The 16,948-nt window shown below is 38.8% G+C and overlaps 1 protein-coding gene across 1 annotated transcript in view; it reads right to left on the bottom strand.

Annotated features, from left to right (window-relative positions):
• Nucleotides 1-16,948, bottom strand: part of NBN (nibrin) — a 32,140-nt gene that overhangs the window by 11,468 nt on the left and 3,724 nt on the right. The window contains exons 2-9 of the mRNA XM_010562012.1: nt 15,295-15,425; nt 12,303-12,448; nt 10,743-10,902; nt 10,233-10,336; nt 5,531-5,648; nt 5,054-5,244; nt 2,366-2,466; nt 13-154 (exon numbers count right to left, since the gene is read on the bottom strand). Of these exons, the coding sequence (XP_010560314.1) occupies nt 13-154; nt 2,366-2,466; nt 5,054-5,244; nt 5,531-5,648; nt 10,233-10,336; nt 10,743-10,902; nt 12,303-12,448; nt 15,295-15,425 (1,093 nt within the window). The remainder of the gene's footprint in view (nt 1-12; nt 155-2,365; nt 2,467-5,053; nt 5,245-5,530; nt 5,649-10,232; nt 10,337-10,742; nt 10,903-12,302; nt 12,449-15,294; nt 15,426-16,948) is intronic.

Below are 16,948 nucleotides of genomic sequence, written 5' to 3'. Positions count from 1 at the left end.
TGAATACTTTACCATGTCTGCTCTTCTATTTCTGTATCGGCTACATGTACTGTGCTGTGATCTGCAGCAGTTAGCATTATGGTTTCATCCACAGCCAGACTCTGAGAAATAGCTCGCCCTGCAGCAGCTGATGCAGGAGTACTTCTAGTTAAAGCTGCAAGATTAACACAAGAGAAGAATTAAAAGGTTATTATCAAATCTGTGTTTCTTTGCATGTGTTATCACACATCAGTAACTGATCAGGTGAGATTTTTGTAAAATTGTCTTAAAGCAATTTTAATCAAAAAATTAAGCAGATTTATTAATTTAAAAAACCCGAAACAGTTCTAAAGGACCATATTCTGGGATTCAGTTTTAGTTAAACATTGCACTTAATTAAGTCATGGAATTTTACTTAAATAAAAATGAAGCATAATGGGAAATCATATATTAATATGGACATAATGTAATCAATAAATCATGCAACACCTATTTTATGCAAAACCATCAACAGCACAAATTCCTTACATTTACTGCTTTATTATGAGCTCTAACATGTGCTTATTATATTTGGGATTATGTCTACTAATACAGAACCAATATTTGCTATCAGAAAACCTTAGAATAAATGTCTTCTACAGCCAATTTCTCATAATCCCCATAGTCAGGGGATTGCCTTAAAACATCATTTGCTGTTATTTACTCACATTATTTTTCTGTAAAACAGAAAGAAGAGCATATACAACATCTTTTATATTGTCTGCCCTTCCAGTTGTCCTTGTCTTCATACACTTATGTCTCCTCCAAGTCAAAGGATACTAACATTTACTATTTTAACATACATCTCATCGTGCTTCTAGGTACATTTTTTTTTAAATTACTACTCATCTCTCAGACCTTTACATTCTTCCTGCATCTCATTCTGATTGAGACTATGATGACAGTATTATCCTTTCAGATAACCCATTCTTTATACATTCATTCATTAATTTTATTCTACCACTGTAACCTGTAGAGGAATAACCCATAGACACACCTAGGGTCTCCTACTCGAGCAACTACGTATTATATACGTTGCTATTTGTTGTTCTGAGACAAGATCAGAGGAAGAAGTCTTGTTTACAATCCCTTTGATTTTCAACACACACAGAAGTTTTTATAACTCCCAAAAAATAGCATTTGTTCCTTCTTAGCAAATAAACTGTAAGCATAGCTACCTTTAAAAGCCTGATAACACAGTCCATTTACCCAATTGAATCATTCAGACTGGAAACAAGAATCAGCATGTCTGATTTGCTCAGATGTCTGCAGGGTCAATATCTTTAAATTTAATCTGAGCATTAATTTATTTTGTATTGTTTTCTAAACTAACTGGATAGACAACAGATCATACACAAGTTATTCATACAAGAATACCAGTCAACCAAAATATTTTTCAGAGCTCTGCCAGTACTGCATGTGTATCTTTCTCTCTTCAAAATATATTTTTGAGTAAGTAATGTTCCTGTAAAGTAAAGACAAATCTATGGGGTTTTTGTTTGATTTTTTAAGAATTTGTAGGATTTTCTACCCAATACAGCACTTTGTAGAACTGAATAGAACCTAGAATTATACACATAACTCTGACAATTTCATAGAAACAAAATATAGACTAACAATTTTGGAAGAGGCATGAAAAAAGAATTAGACAAACGAAACCTCTTTCTCTCTCTCAAATTTTTATTACTCCCGTATTAGCAAATACAAGTCAAGTTTCAAGTCGAGATTTGGAATGTCCACCCCCAGACTATTACTTTAGCAAATGTGGCAATCACGTCTCATTGTTTTTACTTCTTACGTCAAGATTATGTTTGGTTTTGAACTAAGTGGGCTGTGGTTGAATTTTCCTAAAGCAAATTCCTTTTTGTGAAACAAACAAACAAAACGCTAGTCTTTACAAATTAATTCTGTCCTTATTCTCTCAATTTCTAACATTCATCTTTTACCTCCCTATTACCCTAGTCTTATCATAAAAGATAGAATAGCATGGAATTCAAACTACCACATCCATACTAATTCAGTGGCCACTAAAATGTGAAGCTTGTTTTCAAGTACCTTTCCTTTAAAGATCAATGTACTATGTGTCTGCTTTTTATGCTAATTTTAGATCTGCTACTTTTTTATTTACATCTAAGAGTCATATAATTTTCATTGCAGTTTATTGCAAGACCATTAAAAACCCATTGTCTCTGCAGACTTGTATATGTTTTTCATACAGTGTCATTCTGTTTAGTGGTCTTGAAAAACAAAACAAAAGAACTTGAACATTAGCAGTTGATGCCCCTGTACAAAAAGAAATACTGCCTCTTTAATGCTGTTAACTTATTACTACCCTTGTTCCAATTACCTTTATTACTTGGCTGCTTTTGAGGGTTGCAGTATTTTTCTGTAGACATGAAGATAACTGCCAATCCAATTTCTGCCTCAGGAATAGCCCTGAGATCCTTGCTGTTAATATACAAATAAAATAAAGACAAAAAAAAAAAAATGTTTCTCAATACAGATTCAAATATGAATAGGCAAATAGGCACAGATATGACAAAGTACAACATGTTCCATTCCTCCTTTCAAGAAACATCAGTCTACACTACAATTTTTCACAATACAGTAAGTCAACATAATTATCCATCATTATACCCACGTCTTATACATATGAACTTCCACACTTCCTGCTACTGTAGCTGTTGCCCTAAAAGCTGATTCATTACCCTGTGTGCAATATACCAATCTCACACAGGAGAGATATTACTTGTTATTCAGGTCTGGGTGCTCGGTGGACTTTCCACAAATCAAGCACACCAGATTTATCAGGTGTGTCTTTTATACAGTAACAATTGCATATAATTTATTAAACTACTCCTACCTAGTACATATTCAAACTATCTAATGCATATGCACAGGCTTATATAACCACAACACATCAAATGCCTTCTCCGCATGCGTGGGCATCTCGGGTGGTCTTCGGTGGTCATCTGGGGAGGTATTCTCTCCTCACTTTGACCACTAAGTAGCTCTGTGCCAGGTCAATGGTTCGTTTTCCTGCCAAGAGGAACGTATCATCAATCAGGAAGAATAGAAAGGGTCAGAATGACCTTGGCTACTTCTCTAGGTGTTATTAAAATTGTTTGAAGTTGAAAATTATTAACTAACTTAAAACAGGATTTTCTAATCTGCAACAGGATTTTCTATATCTGACATCATAGCCACGGCCTAGTCTGGCCGATGCATCTCTCTCTACCCGATTTCTGGGCATTTAACCAACTGTGCTCTACCTCTGATTCAAAAATGTGTGTGAATGGAAAAGTGACTTGAAAGATTTGAGCACTTCTTACAAGTCTGTTAGGCACACACACCCCCCTCTCCTCTACTACAGCCACGAGAAAAACTTGAATACAATTTTCTCTATTTAGGAGGAAAATTCAGGGGAACTAGGTTTATATATCAGGTTAAGGACTAGGATTTTGCTTTCTTTCACTGTTTTAATCAAATGGCATCATGAAAATCCTAACATCTATAAGATACACAGTCTGCCCTCTCAAACAAAACCTACCACCACAGCAAAAACTGGTTTTCATTAAACAGAAGCTGCTCTTCAGAAACATTGTATGCAAATAATCAGACAGCAATGAACCACATGACCTCAAGGTACCATCTCATCTGTTTTCCGTGAAATAAATACATATATTTATTGAGAAATCATAGATGATCTATTTTCCATTCTTAGAATATATTAATTTTTAACTTATTTTAAACAGTGGAGGAAAAACCACTTGCTGTCTGTAATTTCAAAGCAGCTTCATTATAATAAATTTTTGTAGAATTGGATCCTCCAAAAAAGAAAAAGAAAAAAAAAGAAGAAGAAAAAGAAAAAGGTCATACTTTAAGCCCAGCCAGCAACAAAGCACCACAAAGCTGCTTGCTCACTCCTCACTGCCCCCGGTGGGATGAGGAGAAAATATGAAGAAAAGCTTGCAGGTCTAGACAAGGACAGGGAGGGATCACTTGCCACTTATTGTCACGGCCAAAAAACAGACTCAACTTGGGAAAAAAAGAAAACCAATTTAATTTACTACCAATTAAATCAAAACAAGGATACTGAGAAGTAAAACCAAATCTTAAAACACCTTCCTCCCACCCCTCTCTTCTTCCCGGGCTTAACTTCGCTCCCAAATTCTCTCCCTCCTCCCCTCCAGTGGCGCAGGGGGACAGGGAATGGGGGTTGGGGTCAGTTCATCAGACGCTGTCTCCGCCGCTCCTTCCTCCTCAGGGGGAGGAGGACTCACACTCTTGCCCGGCTCCAGCGTGGGGTCCCTCCCCACGGGAGACATTCCTTCACGAACTTCCCTGGCACGGGTCCTTTCTGCAGGCTGATCTTCAGGCACAGGCTGCTCCAGCGTGGGCTTTCCCATGGAGTCCCGGCCATCTTCGGGGGCATCCCCCTGCTCCGGCGTGGGCTCCTCTCTCCCTGGGCTGCAGGTGGGCCTCTGCTCCCCCGCTCCCCTCCATGGGCTGGGGGGACAGCCTGCCGTCTCACCAGGGCTGCAGGGGCATCCCCTCCTGCCCCGCTCCTCCTCCCCTCCTTCCTGACTGACCTCGGTGTCTGCAGAGGGGCTCCTCTCACATTCCGATCCCCTACTCACTGCCGGTTCCCCTTCTGAAATCTGTTCTCCCAGAGGCGCTACCACCATCGCTGATGGGCTCAGCCTGGGCCAGAGGTGGGTCCAACTCAGAGCCAGGGAAGCTTCCAGCAGCTTCTCACAGGAGCCAGCCCTGAGGCCCCTTCCCCGCTACCAAAACCCCACCAAACCCGAAACAAAAAATAAAACAAAAACCTCATCAAATCGTCACAGAACTGCCAAGTCCTTTCTTTCCTGCTTCAAGAAATTTTAGTTGCTATGCTAAATACTTAAAACAATGAAGAAAATGCGCTCTTTATAAGCATCCCACTGCTTAAATATGTACGCAAACACCGTGACTAAATCTCTGCAGAAATTCTGAAATTAGCCTACCACTGTACAAGAGAACAATGCTGTACCTTTGCAAAATGGTCAGAATGGAATCAGTCCAGTTTCTCATGGAGTCAGATCCTGCGATCTGAGAGTTCGTCAACCCCACGTCAACAACACAGACTTCGGGAGAAACTAGTAAAGATGTTTCCTTTCTTCCTTCTGTCATCAACTTTGCTTCCCCTCCTCCAAGAGTAACTGCTGGACCCAGTTTCTTGTGCTAAAAAGAGAATGCAAATAAAAAAAAAATCTTAAAATACAGTCAGTTTAGAAGTATCAGCATAATGAACTATCAGCATAATGCTTATCACTGATGCACTAATGCAGATGCGATGTGTTCTGTTTCTCCCCCTCTATTTCACCTTGCTTAGGCCATTGTACTGTAAGACAATAAATACACAGAAATACTTCTTTCCTGATGAACCCAGAATGAGTGTGTATTCACAGAGAACAGAATCTGTGCTTAGCTACCCCTGCAACATTTTTGCAATGTAAAGCTTGATTACCTGCTTGGCAGTTAGAAATACAAAAGTCTTTCCACTGAATATTTTTTTCCTTTCATGACGCCCAGATAAATCCAGTTTTTCAGTGCCAATGGAAGGCTCATCAACTGGAGGATAAAAGCTGCAAGAACAGAAAATTAAAGTTAAAAAAATTCAGATTTACCTACCAGTACTGACTCATAGTCCTTTCCATTTCAGAGTAAAGCTCTGAAGTTAAAATACTGCATTGCTTTTAAAACTATTTATATAAATAGTTTTTCGAGGTTGTTAAGAAGAAAGAGAGCCTCTAATTTCCTGACATCTAAGGTAAGACCAACACTTTCTAATTCAGTAACTAAGAGGACAACACTTTTAGGAATGCATTCAACCTATCCACTTTAAGCATCTGCTGTACACATATCCACATTCTCCACTAACAATACTGAGAAATGAGACTGCAATCTCATTCTGCACTTACTCTAGCAAATAGTAACCCTCCCCACAAAACTACTCATCTTCCTTCCTCTAGCCTTCAGGTGGGGACAGCCATCCCTCCTTCTCTTCTATTGAATCAAGAAATAGTGTACCACCACACTAGATGACAACTCACTAATATGACAGAAAATAAGTACACTTTTCTTGCTGGTGGGATAGAGAACTGAACTGATTCTCCCTGCAGATGCTCAATTGTTTTGTCCAATACAAGAAAAGTGACCAGTTCAGCTGGGGAACAGATGAGGCAAAAGTGAAATTCTACCCTGAAGCTCTCATTTTTGTCACAGCCTGTGATCTCAGCTCCAGTTAATGATGGCATGCCCACATCATAAAAAGCCTCTAAAGTTAAGACAAGCATCTAACTGATAATTTCAGGATAGTATTTACAAGATCTTTGAGCCACATATTCACTACTACAGCAGTTCTGACAGAACAAGGTGAAGGCACGTGCTAGAGAGAAGAGAAACTATAGGTCAATTTTAACCATACTATACTACATCTGTACCCAAACAGCAGTTTACACAGGTACTCTGGCTGATCATAGAACTACTTATCTTTATTCTGACTGGTGATTATACGTCTTTCTCATACTACTATGCAGGAAAAAAAAAGTGCTGAAACACACTCCCAAAGTCTGGTTTAATAGCACAATAAATTACATATATCCATGTATATATACATATACATGGATATGTTTTAAATTTTTTTTTCTAATTTATGCAAAGATGAGCTGATTCTAAGCAAGAAACATACTCCATGAAATGCTGAAATATTTAGGTTTCTGAAAAAAGCACTATCTGTAAACATATAAACATTCTTCAGACACTGTGACTATTCACATACTTATAGCTGAACACAAGAATAAGCATGTGAATTTTCTACTGCATCCAAATATGTAATTCAATTATGATAGGCTAAAATGTACTATATAATTACAGATAATTTTAAATAATCTTTGTTCTTTTGTGTTCTTCAGGATCAGTTCCTGAAGCTTTATGTACACAATGGAAATTAACCAGCCTAAAACTAAACCATGCTTGGAAAAATGAGTATTTGATAAGTTTCAGCAACCTATACAAGTCTGTTTACAAAAATACTGTTGCATTGAATTTGAAATAGATATGATAAAGTCTACTAGTTGTAAGAAATAGGGTAACTCAGATATTAGTTATCAGGCCAGAAGACTTCTGATACTGAATCCCATAGTGACAGTTATTAACCTAATACAGGGGACAAAGTCATCTTTAAAGACCAAGGGATAAGTAAAAAGGGAGAAACAGAAGCTTCTATTACTTTGGAACTGGACTATAGTTTCTCTATAAATACATTTCAAACCTCTGTTTTTTAATTTCAGCAGGAAACTTCAACTGATCATCTCCTCCTCAAAGAAACCTTTGATTTTCCTTTGAAACTCTTATCCAATGCTGATCTAAGCTTAAAAGGCAAGTCTTTTTCAGTCTTAGGATTCTGAAGTGCTCCTTGTACACTCTCCCCATAAGATCTGCAGTAACACCATTATCCAGAAAAGACTCTCTACAGTCTTGAATCTTTCAATAAATAGATTTTGATTCTTGATGAGTTTCTGTTAAAGGCCCAGTTACTTTCCTGCTTTTTTAAAGCCCTGCACTATTTACACTGGACTGCTGTAATAAAACATGTTATTTCATACTTCATGCTGCATTTATGCAGCAATTAGTGAAATTTTCAGTTATTGTTCTTCCTTGCATAGGTTATCAGAGAGTACCAGAGGTAATATACTTCACCAAAAAAAGCCTCCAGTAAGAAGCCCCACATTCATATGCAAACTGCAGGTTTGCAATTCTGTGAAGTCTTAGTATAAACACAAAGAAGTTTTAATTTTTTTTTAATTTTAAGCTTTTATTTCCCTAAGATTTTGGGTGGATCAGATCTACAGTAGTAATCAAGATTTAATTAAGTGTCACCCTGTATTACCACATCAATATACCTTTCTTATTTCATATCCAAACTAGTATTGCCCCAGGTTGTTTAGTGTCTTGCCGATGTACCAGCCCAGGTCAGCTCTAGCTACAGTGCACAATGTAGAGATTCCCTGTGAAAGTTAAAAGTATTTTGGGAAATTGAATGCAAACAGCTGCTAAGCAAATTTTCAATATCTTCCCACAAGCTACATCTTAAAAATATCACCTATTTAAAATACTGTAATTATTTTAAATATAGATCTGTGTATTACACCAGCTGTCTCAGTTTGATGCAGAACTCTCTCTTCGAAAGCTACATAATGGATGTATTACTACTGTCACTAACATTCAGTCAGCTCAATTCCTCTGAGGGTCTTAACAGATAGCAAAAATATTTAAGAAAGGGAAACATATCCATCTGGTTCTATTCTAGGGAGCACTTAACAGCTCAATTATACTGTCACTTCTATATTAAAGGACAGGACAACATGCACCCCAGTTTCAAGAGCCCAAGCCACTGTTTGCTTGTTACTGTAACAGACAGTAACAGCAGCCTTACAGCTAGATAACATTAGATCAAGCAAATTTCGAATTGCACAACCAATTGCTAGCTTTTGACGGTTTCTACTACTTCTGCTTAAAAAACAAAAATCATCCAGAAAACCTTACATCCAATATTTCAGAGGACTCTAAATAGTTTGTTTAGTTTCCTCACGTTCTTATAAAACAATGCAGAAGTAGAAGGAAAAGTTACAGTTCATGAAGATTCCCCCTTTCTTCTAGAAATGAAGACCAGATGAGCTTTAAACCACTCACAGATGACTGATTTGACGTATTACATAAACCCCAACAAATGTAAAATCCAGTATCTAGAAACTAAAGAATATTTGCTACCAATTGCTCCAGATTGGCACCTGTATTGTTCTAACAAGATACTGTCACATTCTGTGAAATATATTTTACCACGTAGCAAGCACACTTTACTGCAAATCCTCTGCAGCTTTGCTTCCATCACCATGTGTGCACCACTGAGATATGCTTAGCTGTCCTTTCCCCCCCACCTCCATTCTTCAAACTATGCTACCAATAGTTAACAGCAGACCCATTAAAGAAAATAAATCCAATTGCTATGCCCTAACACATATGTATGTATATCCATACATATGTAAAACCAACAGTGACTTCTATTCTTCTTCACCACTGCTTTCCACCAACTCTTATGTCTGGTGTCCAGCATCCACCTAGTTAAAACAATACATCCAGAAATATCATAATGTCTTGAATGCATTTAAAGTAATTGCACAAATTTTTCTCCCTGTTAACTGACATTAAAAGTTCAACATGTTATTCTTCAAATGCCAAGTACTCTTACAATTTTCATTCATTACATATTTCATTTCACAGTATCTTCCAAAGCATGCAAAGAATAGAAGTGATAAAAAAGAAGTACCCATGCAGTTTACCTTTCAAACATACATGATGGAAATTTCTCACCTACATAAATCATGTGTTCATACAAAAAAAAAAAAACCAACCCAAAAACCAAAACCACAAAAAACCAAAACCCAAACAAAACACAACTGTCTCCCTTTTCAAGGTAGAAATAGTAGCAATACAAGCTCAGATGAAATTCTCACATACAATAATGGGATTATTTTACTCTTTTCTACACAGAGAAAATAACCAAAAGGGCCATTCTGCAGTATGTGTTTATTCCAAAGTAAGAATTCCCTTTTCAAGTTAATTTAACCATGAAAACAGTGAGCATTTTATTCTCATATAGTGACAACCAATGCATATTAGTCTCACTTCATCTCCTAACAGATAATTAAAACGCCCTGCTATTTCAGGGAATTCAATGGTCAGGCTAACTCTGTTTTGACCAAAGTTTACAGTAAACTCAATAACAAACTGCGTACTGGGAAAACATGTCTACATAATGAAATAAGCTTGGTATAATTTCTTTTATAAAAATATAATTTTCTTTATTTAAACGTATTAAGAACCAGAAGAGTGTAAATGTTGCTTCAAACATATCAACAAAACAAGTTCCTATTTAGAGCCAATAACATCTCTAAGCATATAGACAATTCCAAGGACTCATTTTACAACTCTAGGGATGAGAGCAAGAAAATTGCCTGAATATTAAAATGTGTGTCATATTAAGCATTCTTCCACAAATAAGGTTACGTAAATCACATATTCTGTCAAGTATGATCAGATAACGGTGTAGTTATTTGATAATCTAACTCCCGTAAATTTAATTGTGACACTGAAAACATGTTACTCACCTTTCATGATTTGGCAACTCTTGCCTGGACTGAATAGCTTTGATTAATTCAACGAAAAACTCTGGTTTTATAATTGGTCGACCACAAATCAAAGCACAAATAGTCTGAAAAGACAGAAAATATGTATTTACTGTATGGAAAAAGTTCAGCTAGAATATGGTTCAACTGACATAAGCTTTTTAAGATCTTACAGGTGGAAAACGTCACACAAACAAATAGAACAATACTGAATTTTGCTACTGAAAACCAGGATAGTTTTGCTTTTAACTGCTGTCTTGACCAAAGTTACGAAAATGTACAAGGCAACTGCTGAAAATCAGTAACAGTCTTCAAAACTGGCTTTTTTCATTTTCCTTCCCTCCAACTTCCCATCAAATACACCTCTTTCTAAACTTGGAAGAGTTGACTTCATAGCTTTGTACAGGAAAATCTTGAGCAGGTCTAGAATTTAATTCGCATTTGTGGGAAAACTGCAAAGCAATGACATCAATATGCAAAAGCTCAACATACCTTAACAGTAACTTTTACTGATACCATTACAAGATGAGTACACTCTTTTGTCCATTCATTGACTACAAGACCTCCAAGCTGCTGGATGGCTTGATTTAAAGCAGTTTTCTGAGCAACATCTAAACATGAGGAACAGACAACCAAAGGTTCATACTCTACTCTGAAAAGAATAAGTAGAAGAGAACTGCTTTAGTTATTTCAGCCAATCATTATGATGAACAGAGCTGACTTTAACTATCATGTTTGTATCTCAGGGAAATTGGGGCGGGGCGGGGGGGGGGATGATGAAAGAAACCAACCAAAACAAAACCACCCCATAACTCTTATCTAGATCAAAGACTGTGCTTTAAAATTTTCTGAAGAAATTAAATACTGATTTTTACTCAGAAAAATTGACAACATTTTGACTTGATGTCTGAAATATTTCTAACAACTTTTGGGTCTTTCACAGACATCACATAGAATTAGTGCTTCAAGAATACTGTAAGGTGAGGGAATATCAGAAGAAATTGAACACGTGCTTCCAAAGGCAAAAGTATGCTCAACAGAAAAGTCCACAAAAAGAGATTAGTATTTAAAAAAATATAAGTGTTGTAGAATGCAAGTTCAAGTAACTTTTTTGCCTAACATTGCCATTACCCTTGACCATAAGCCTATTTATATTTGTGGGTCTTCTATATGGAATTACAGCATGTAAATTTCCATGATTTGATTTGGTTTAATCTACAAAGCAGGAAGAAATTTAAATAATCTTTCTGGTACAACAGTCAAAATGTATCTGGTCTCACAGCATGATTTCTTTACCACATTTCAGGTATGTTGATACAAAATACCAAAAATTATTACAATAAGCAGAGGAGAATGCCCTTTTTTTTTAATCATATAATACCAGCAGCAGTGACAAAACAGTCAAATTTTAAGGAACAAAGCCAACTTCTGGTTGCTTTAATATTGATTTTAATGGTCATTAGTATTTGTTCTATCTACCTGCCACTTTACTTGAAGGAGTGCTTCACATATTCAAACAGATAGCACTGACTGCCATGTTAAATTTGAAAAATTAGCAAATTGGGTTCACTAAAGACAATGCAGGCATACGTCACAGCAACAAGATTTCAATAGCTAGTGCTGCACAAGGCATCCTCCAGCTATCTCAGTTCTTTTCTCATTGCGTTATCAACAGCTAACAAGGGCTCAGACAAGCTCTCTCCCTACCCTAAACTTTCCTGCCTTCTTTAGAGCCATTTATGTTTTAGGATTTTGTTCTTTGCCTAAGATAGCCTGAAAGCACTCACTGTACATGATATGTCTTCTAAAATGCCAATGCTTTACTATGAACAATTTTAATCTCTTAAGTGTCAAAATAAATTACATTATAAAAATATGTAATGGAAAACTATTGCAGAAGCAGGTATGGAACACAGGCAAAATATTACTCATCTCCTTTGCTTTCTAAAAACTCATCATTGCTGTATCGCTTGTCAAGTTGTATGATGTGCAAAACCACTCTTGTCAAAAACTGCAATTTTCCATCTGATATTTTATAAACAAAGCACTTACCTAAACTTGCTCTCAAAGACTCCAAAGTTGATTCTGTCACCAGACTGCAAAGACACTGAAGAGCCATTGAGTTTCAACCCATTGACAAAGGTACCATACTTAGATGTATCTGTTACTGTTAATGTAGGGACTGAGAGAGATTGGCTCTGAAAATAAACATAAAAAAGCCATTATAGTTTATCATAATGAGATAGTTTTATCAGAAATGGGTTACTACCATTATGGATCAAAGCAGTAGATAAGTAAGAAAAAGCCCACAAAATACCATACTAAATAAAGACCTTGGACAATGAGACTGGCTATGTGCAATTATCCATCTTCTGGTTTTCACTGTGAAGGAATGAGAGTAAACATACATATTTTTAGCTTCAGAACTTTTGTGCTGCTTACACTCACTCTTTTTGGAGGCTGTGTAGGCAATCATTCACTGTCCCAAAGCCTCTGCTAGTGTGATTTACCAAGGCTCTGAGAGTTATTATTGCTGCTTTCACCTACTATTCAGCCCTTGCATACGTGCCCAAGTCACTTTCCCTCACTTCCTTCCACAGGCACTGCTAATCTTCCACAAGCTGCAGGGCATAGTGACAGCAGTTATGTCTTGAGAAGAGGTTAGATACTGTCATACTTCCCAAATGGATCACCAGCCAATAAGAACACTGTCAGCCTGTTTTTATGAAACTTTTGCTACATAGTTATACATTATTTGCAGGATTAAAAGGACAAATAAATTTTATGTATTTAATTTCAAATTCTATATATGGTTACATTAATGAAATTCCTGCTGACTGGCTTCAAAATGTCCATAAACATTGCTACACGTAAGAGATCATAGAATGGTTTGGGTTGCAAGGGCCCTTAAAGATCATCTAGCTCCAATCCCCCTGCCATGGGCAGGGACACCTTCCACTAGACCAGGTTGCTCAAAGCCCCATCCAACCTGGCCTTGAACACTTCCAGGGATGGGCCAGCCACAACCTCTCTGGGCAACCTGTTCCAGTGCCTCACCACCCTCACAGTCAAGTACTTCTTCCTCATATCTATATCTACCCTCTTTCAGTTTAAAGCCATTACCCCTTGTCCTATCACTACACTCCCTTGTAAAAAGTCCCTCTCTGGCTTTCTTGTAGGCCCCCTTTAGGTACTGAAAGGCTACTGTAAGTTCTCCCCAGAGCCTTTTCCATGCTGAACAACCCCAGCTCTCTCAGCCTGTCTTCATAGGAGAGATGCTCCAGCCCTCTGATCATCTTCATGGCCCTCCTCTGGACCCGCACCTACAGGTTCATGTCCTTCTTACGTTGGGGGCCCCACAGCTGAATACAGTACTCCAGGCAAGGTCTCATGAGAGCAGAGCAGAGGGGCAGAATCACCTCCCTCTTGCTGCAGCCCAGGACATGGTCAGCTTTCTGGGCCGCAGGCACACATTTTGCCAGCTCATGTCCAGCTTTTCATCCACCAGTACCCCCAAATCCTTCTCGCAGGGCTGCTCTCAATCAACTCATCCCCCAGCCTGTATCTGTGCTTGGGATTGCCCTGACCCATGTGCAGGACCTTGCACTTGGCCTTTATGAACTTCATGATGTTTCCACGGGCCCACCTCCCAAGGTCCCTCTGGATGGCATCCCTTCCCTCCAGCACGCCGACTGCACCACACAGCTTGGTGTCGTTGGCAAACTTGCCGAGGATGCACTCAATCCCACTGCCCATGTTGCTGACAAAGATGTTAAACAGCGCCAGTCCCAACACCAACCCCTGAGGAACGCCGCTCATCACTGCTCTCCACTTGGACATTGACCCATTGACCACAAGTCTTTGAGTGCGACCATCCAGCCAATTCCTTATCCACCAAGTGGTCCATCTGTCAAGTCCATGTCTCTCCAATTTAGAGACAAGGATGTCATGCAGGACACTGTCAAATGCTTTGCACAAGTTCAGGTAGATGATGTCCGTTGCTCTTCCCTTATCCACCAACGCTGTAACTGTGCCATAGAACGCCACCAAATTTGTCAGGCATGACTTGCCCTTAGTGAAGCCATGTTGGCTGTCACCAATCACCTCCTTATTTTCCATGTGCCTCACCATAGTTTCCAGGAGGATCCGCTCCATGATCTTGCCAGAAACAGAGGTGAGACTGACTGGCCTGTAGTTCCCCGGGTCTTCTTTTTTTCCCTTTTTAAAAATGGGGGTTATGTTTCCCTTTTCCAGTCAGTGGGAACTTCCCTGGACTGCCATGACTTCTCAAACATGATGGATAGTGGCTTAGCCACTTCACCCACCAGTTCCCTTAGGACCCACAGATGCATCTTATCAGGTCCCATGGACCTGTGCACCTTCAGGTTCCTCTCAGACCTCATCTTCTCCTACAGCGTGCAGTTCTTCATTCTCCCAGTCCCTGCCTTTGCCTTCTGTGTCTCAGGCGGTGTGGCTGGAGCAGTTGTTGGTGAAGACCGAGGCAAAAGATGTGGTCAACTACCTCAGCCTTCTCCATGTCCCGGGTAACCAGGCCTCCCATTTCCTTCCAGAGAGGGCCCACATGACAGTAAATTGCTGCTTGCTAATTCTCCTTGGGACATTTTTATTTTCAGTCCCCTAAGCAAATACAGAATGAATGATGTGAAGTGAAACACAAACTAAGCCTGCAGTAAGATAACAGAAGCACTTTGCAGAAAAAAGACCTAAAACTCGTCTATGTAATGAAATTTAACTGCATAATTTTCCTGCTATGATTATTTTAATACAAATTCCTAGCAAATCTTCACTCTGGGATAAAAGTGAGCTTAAACCAGTAGAATTATGCCACTACATTTCTCAACACAGGCAAGCAACCCTGAGAAAGGGAAAAAAAAAAAAGTCAGGATTAAGAAAAGACAGGTGATCAGTGGTTCTACTCCAAGCAAAAAACACCAGTGAGAGCAAAATGAGAGTATGTATGGTCATGGCAGACTGAATTATCCACATAGCATATTGATAATGCAGTAAAATGCTGGCTACTTACAGGGGTTGTTTCAGGATGATTTACTGTCAGAACTGCATGACTTCGACTGATGGACTGATCATCCTGAATTAAAATTGCACAGTTTTTGCGTCCAACAACATATTCTGTACCACTTAAAAGCCGATATGGCTCTCCTGAAAATAAAGGAGACAGAAAAATATCAGTTTACAAAAACCTCCAAAATACCCAAAGCACTTAGGATACATTCAGAAGTCTGTAGTATATCTGAAACTCAGCTTTGTCACACATCATTTATTAGGCTGACTAGAATCATGCATTTAGTTTATAGACAAAATCTCTTTCTTACCCTCTCCCTTGATTTGTCCATTATAAAAAGGATACATTTTATGATAAACAAAGCAGTTACAAAAGTGACAGCACACTTTTTCCAATGACAATATATTTTTACTAATACTCTGCTACTTCACTTATCTCTTGTATTACTTGTTGAAGACTGTTACACAGAGAAGGGAAGGGAAAAAAAAAAAAAGACTATGATGTAAGATAGCTTTTCCAAAACAAAAGTTTTAAGGGTACATAATTTTTTGAGGGTACATAGTTTATTTACATAATTTATTAATAGCTTCAGAGGAAAATGTCCTCCTAATGAATGTAAGGAGATCTGCAATGTAAATCAAACTGATAATAAGTTCAGTCTCTGACCTATGCTTTAGCTCATTCTTGGTATCTGTCATCTAGACCACATGTTGGCTTTTCAGTGAATGGCTTGACTACAACCAAAAGGTGTCTGTTACCTACTGGTCAACAGAACCAGAAATGTTTATTGATGAAAATGAATTAATAACTACAGATCAAATTCTAGTTATCACCCCTGGGCAAATAACTTTCCAAATATGAACTGCACAGAAACAATCATCCTGAATACAACAACAATACCTGTGTTTTGGCTCTTGCTCAAGAGTTTTCCAGGCAGTAAGAGATAACTCACTTCATTTCAATAGGATTAGGTACCATTAGGAGATAAACCAAACATCCAAAATTCACTCCCAATGAATTAGGAAATAAAGAGCAGATGCAGTTGTGGTAGGACTGCTTGTTATACAGAAGAGAAAACATTTAAGTCAAGAAGAAATTTGTATATTCTACGACACCTATTATGAAAGTTATCAATGTATCAAAGCTCCTATGGATAAGGAAACTGATGAAGAAAGGTACAGCGGTAACTCAGTTTCAAAACTCTGCATCCAAGAAACAGCGTGATGCCTTAAGTTCAACACTTGAAACACCAACACAGTATTTAGACATCTTTTCTGAAAGGAGAGACTCCCGAGGCTGACTCCTGCCTCAGGTATTTTAAAGCAGCACTACGTGACCTGCCTCGCCGGCTGCAGCAGCACCCGAAGACATCCCACGTGGGCTGGCAAAGCGAAAAGCCCTACTGAACTTAACAGGGGCTGTGGTCTGCAGCGCTCAAGGGAAGCAACGGAGGCTCAGCCGCGGACGATGCCCAGAGCGACGAGGACTTGCGTCACCGCTGGCCCACACCGGACCAACGCGGCTTTGCCCGAGGAGCGCGGACAAGCAAGCCCGACTGACGACCCCAGCGGAAGCCGAAACGCCGGCTCCCGCCGCCGGTACACCTCGGCAACCGGCGGGAACGGCCGGGCCGGCAGGTTCCGGCCTCCCGGGCCGC

This window comes from Haliaeetus leucocephalus, unplaced genomic scaffold (genome assembly GCF_000737465.1).
Source record: "Haliaeetus leucocephalus isolate CR32 unplaced genomic scaffold, Haliaeetus_leucocephalus-4.0 Scaffold152, whole genome shotgun sequence".
Classification (NCBI taxonomy): domain Eukaryota; kingdom Metazoa; phylum Chordata; class Aves; order Accipitriformes; family Accipitridae; genus Haliaeetus; species Haliaeetus leucocephalus.
The sequence above is the reverse complement of the archived record's forward strand: the minus strand, read 5'-3'. Positions and strand labels throughout refer to the sequence as shown.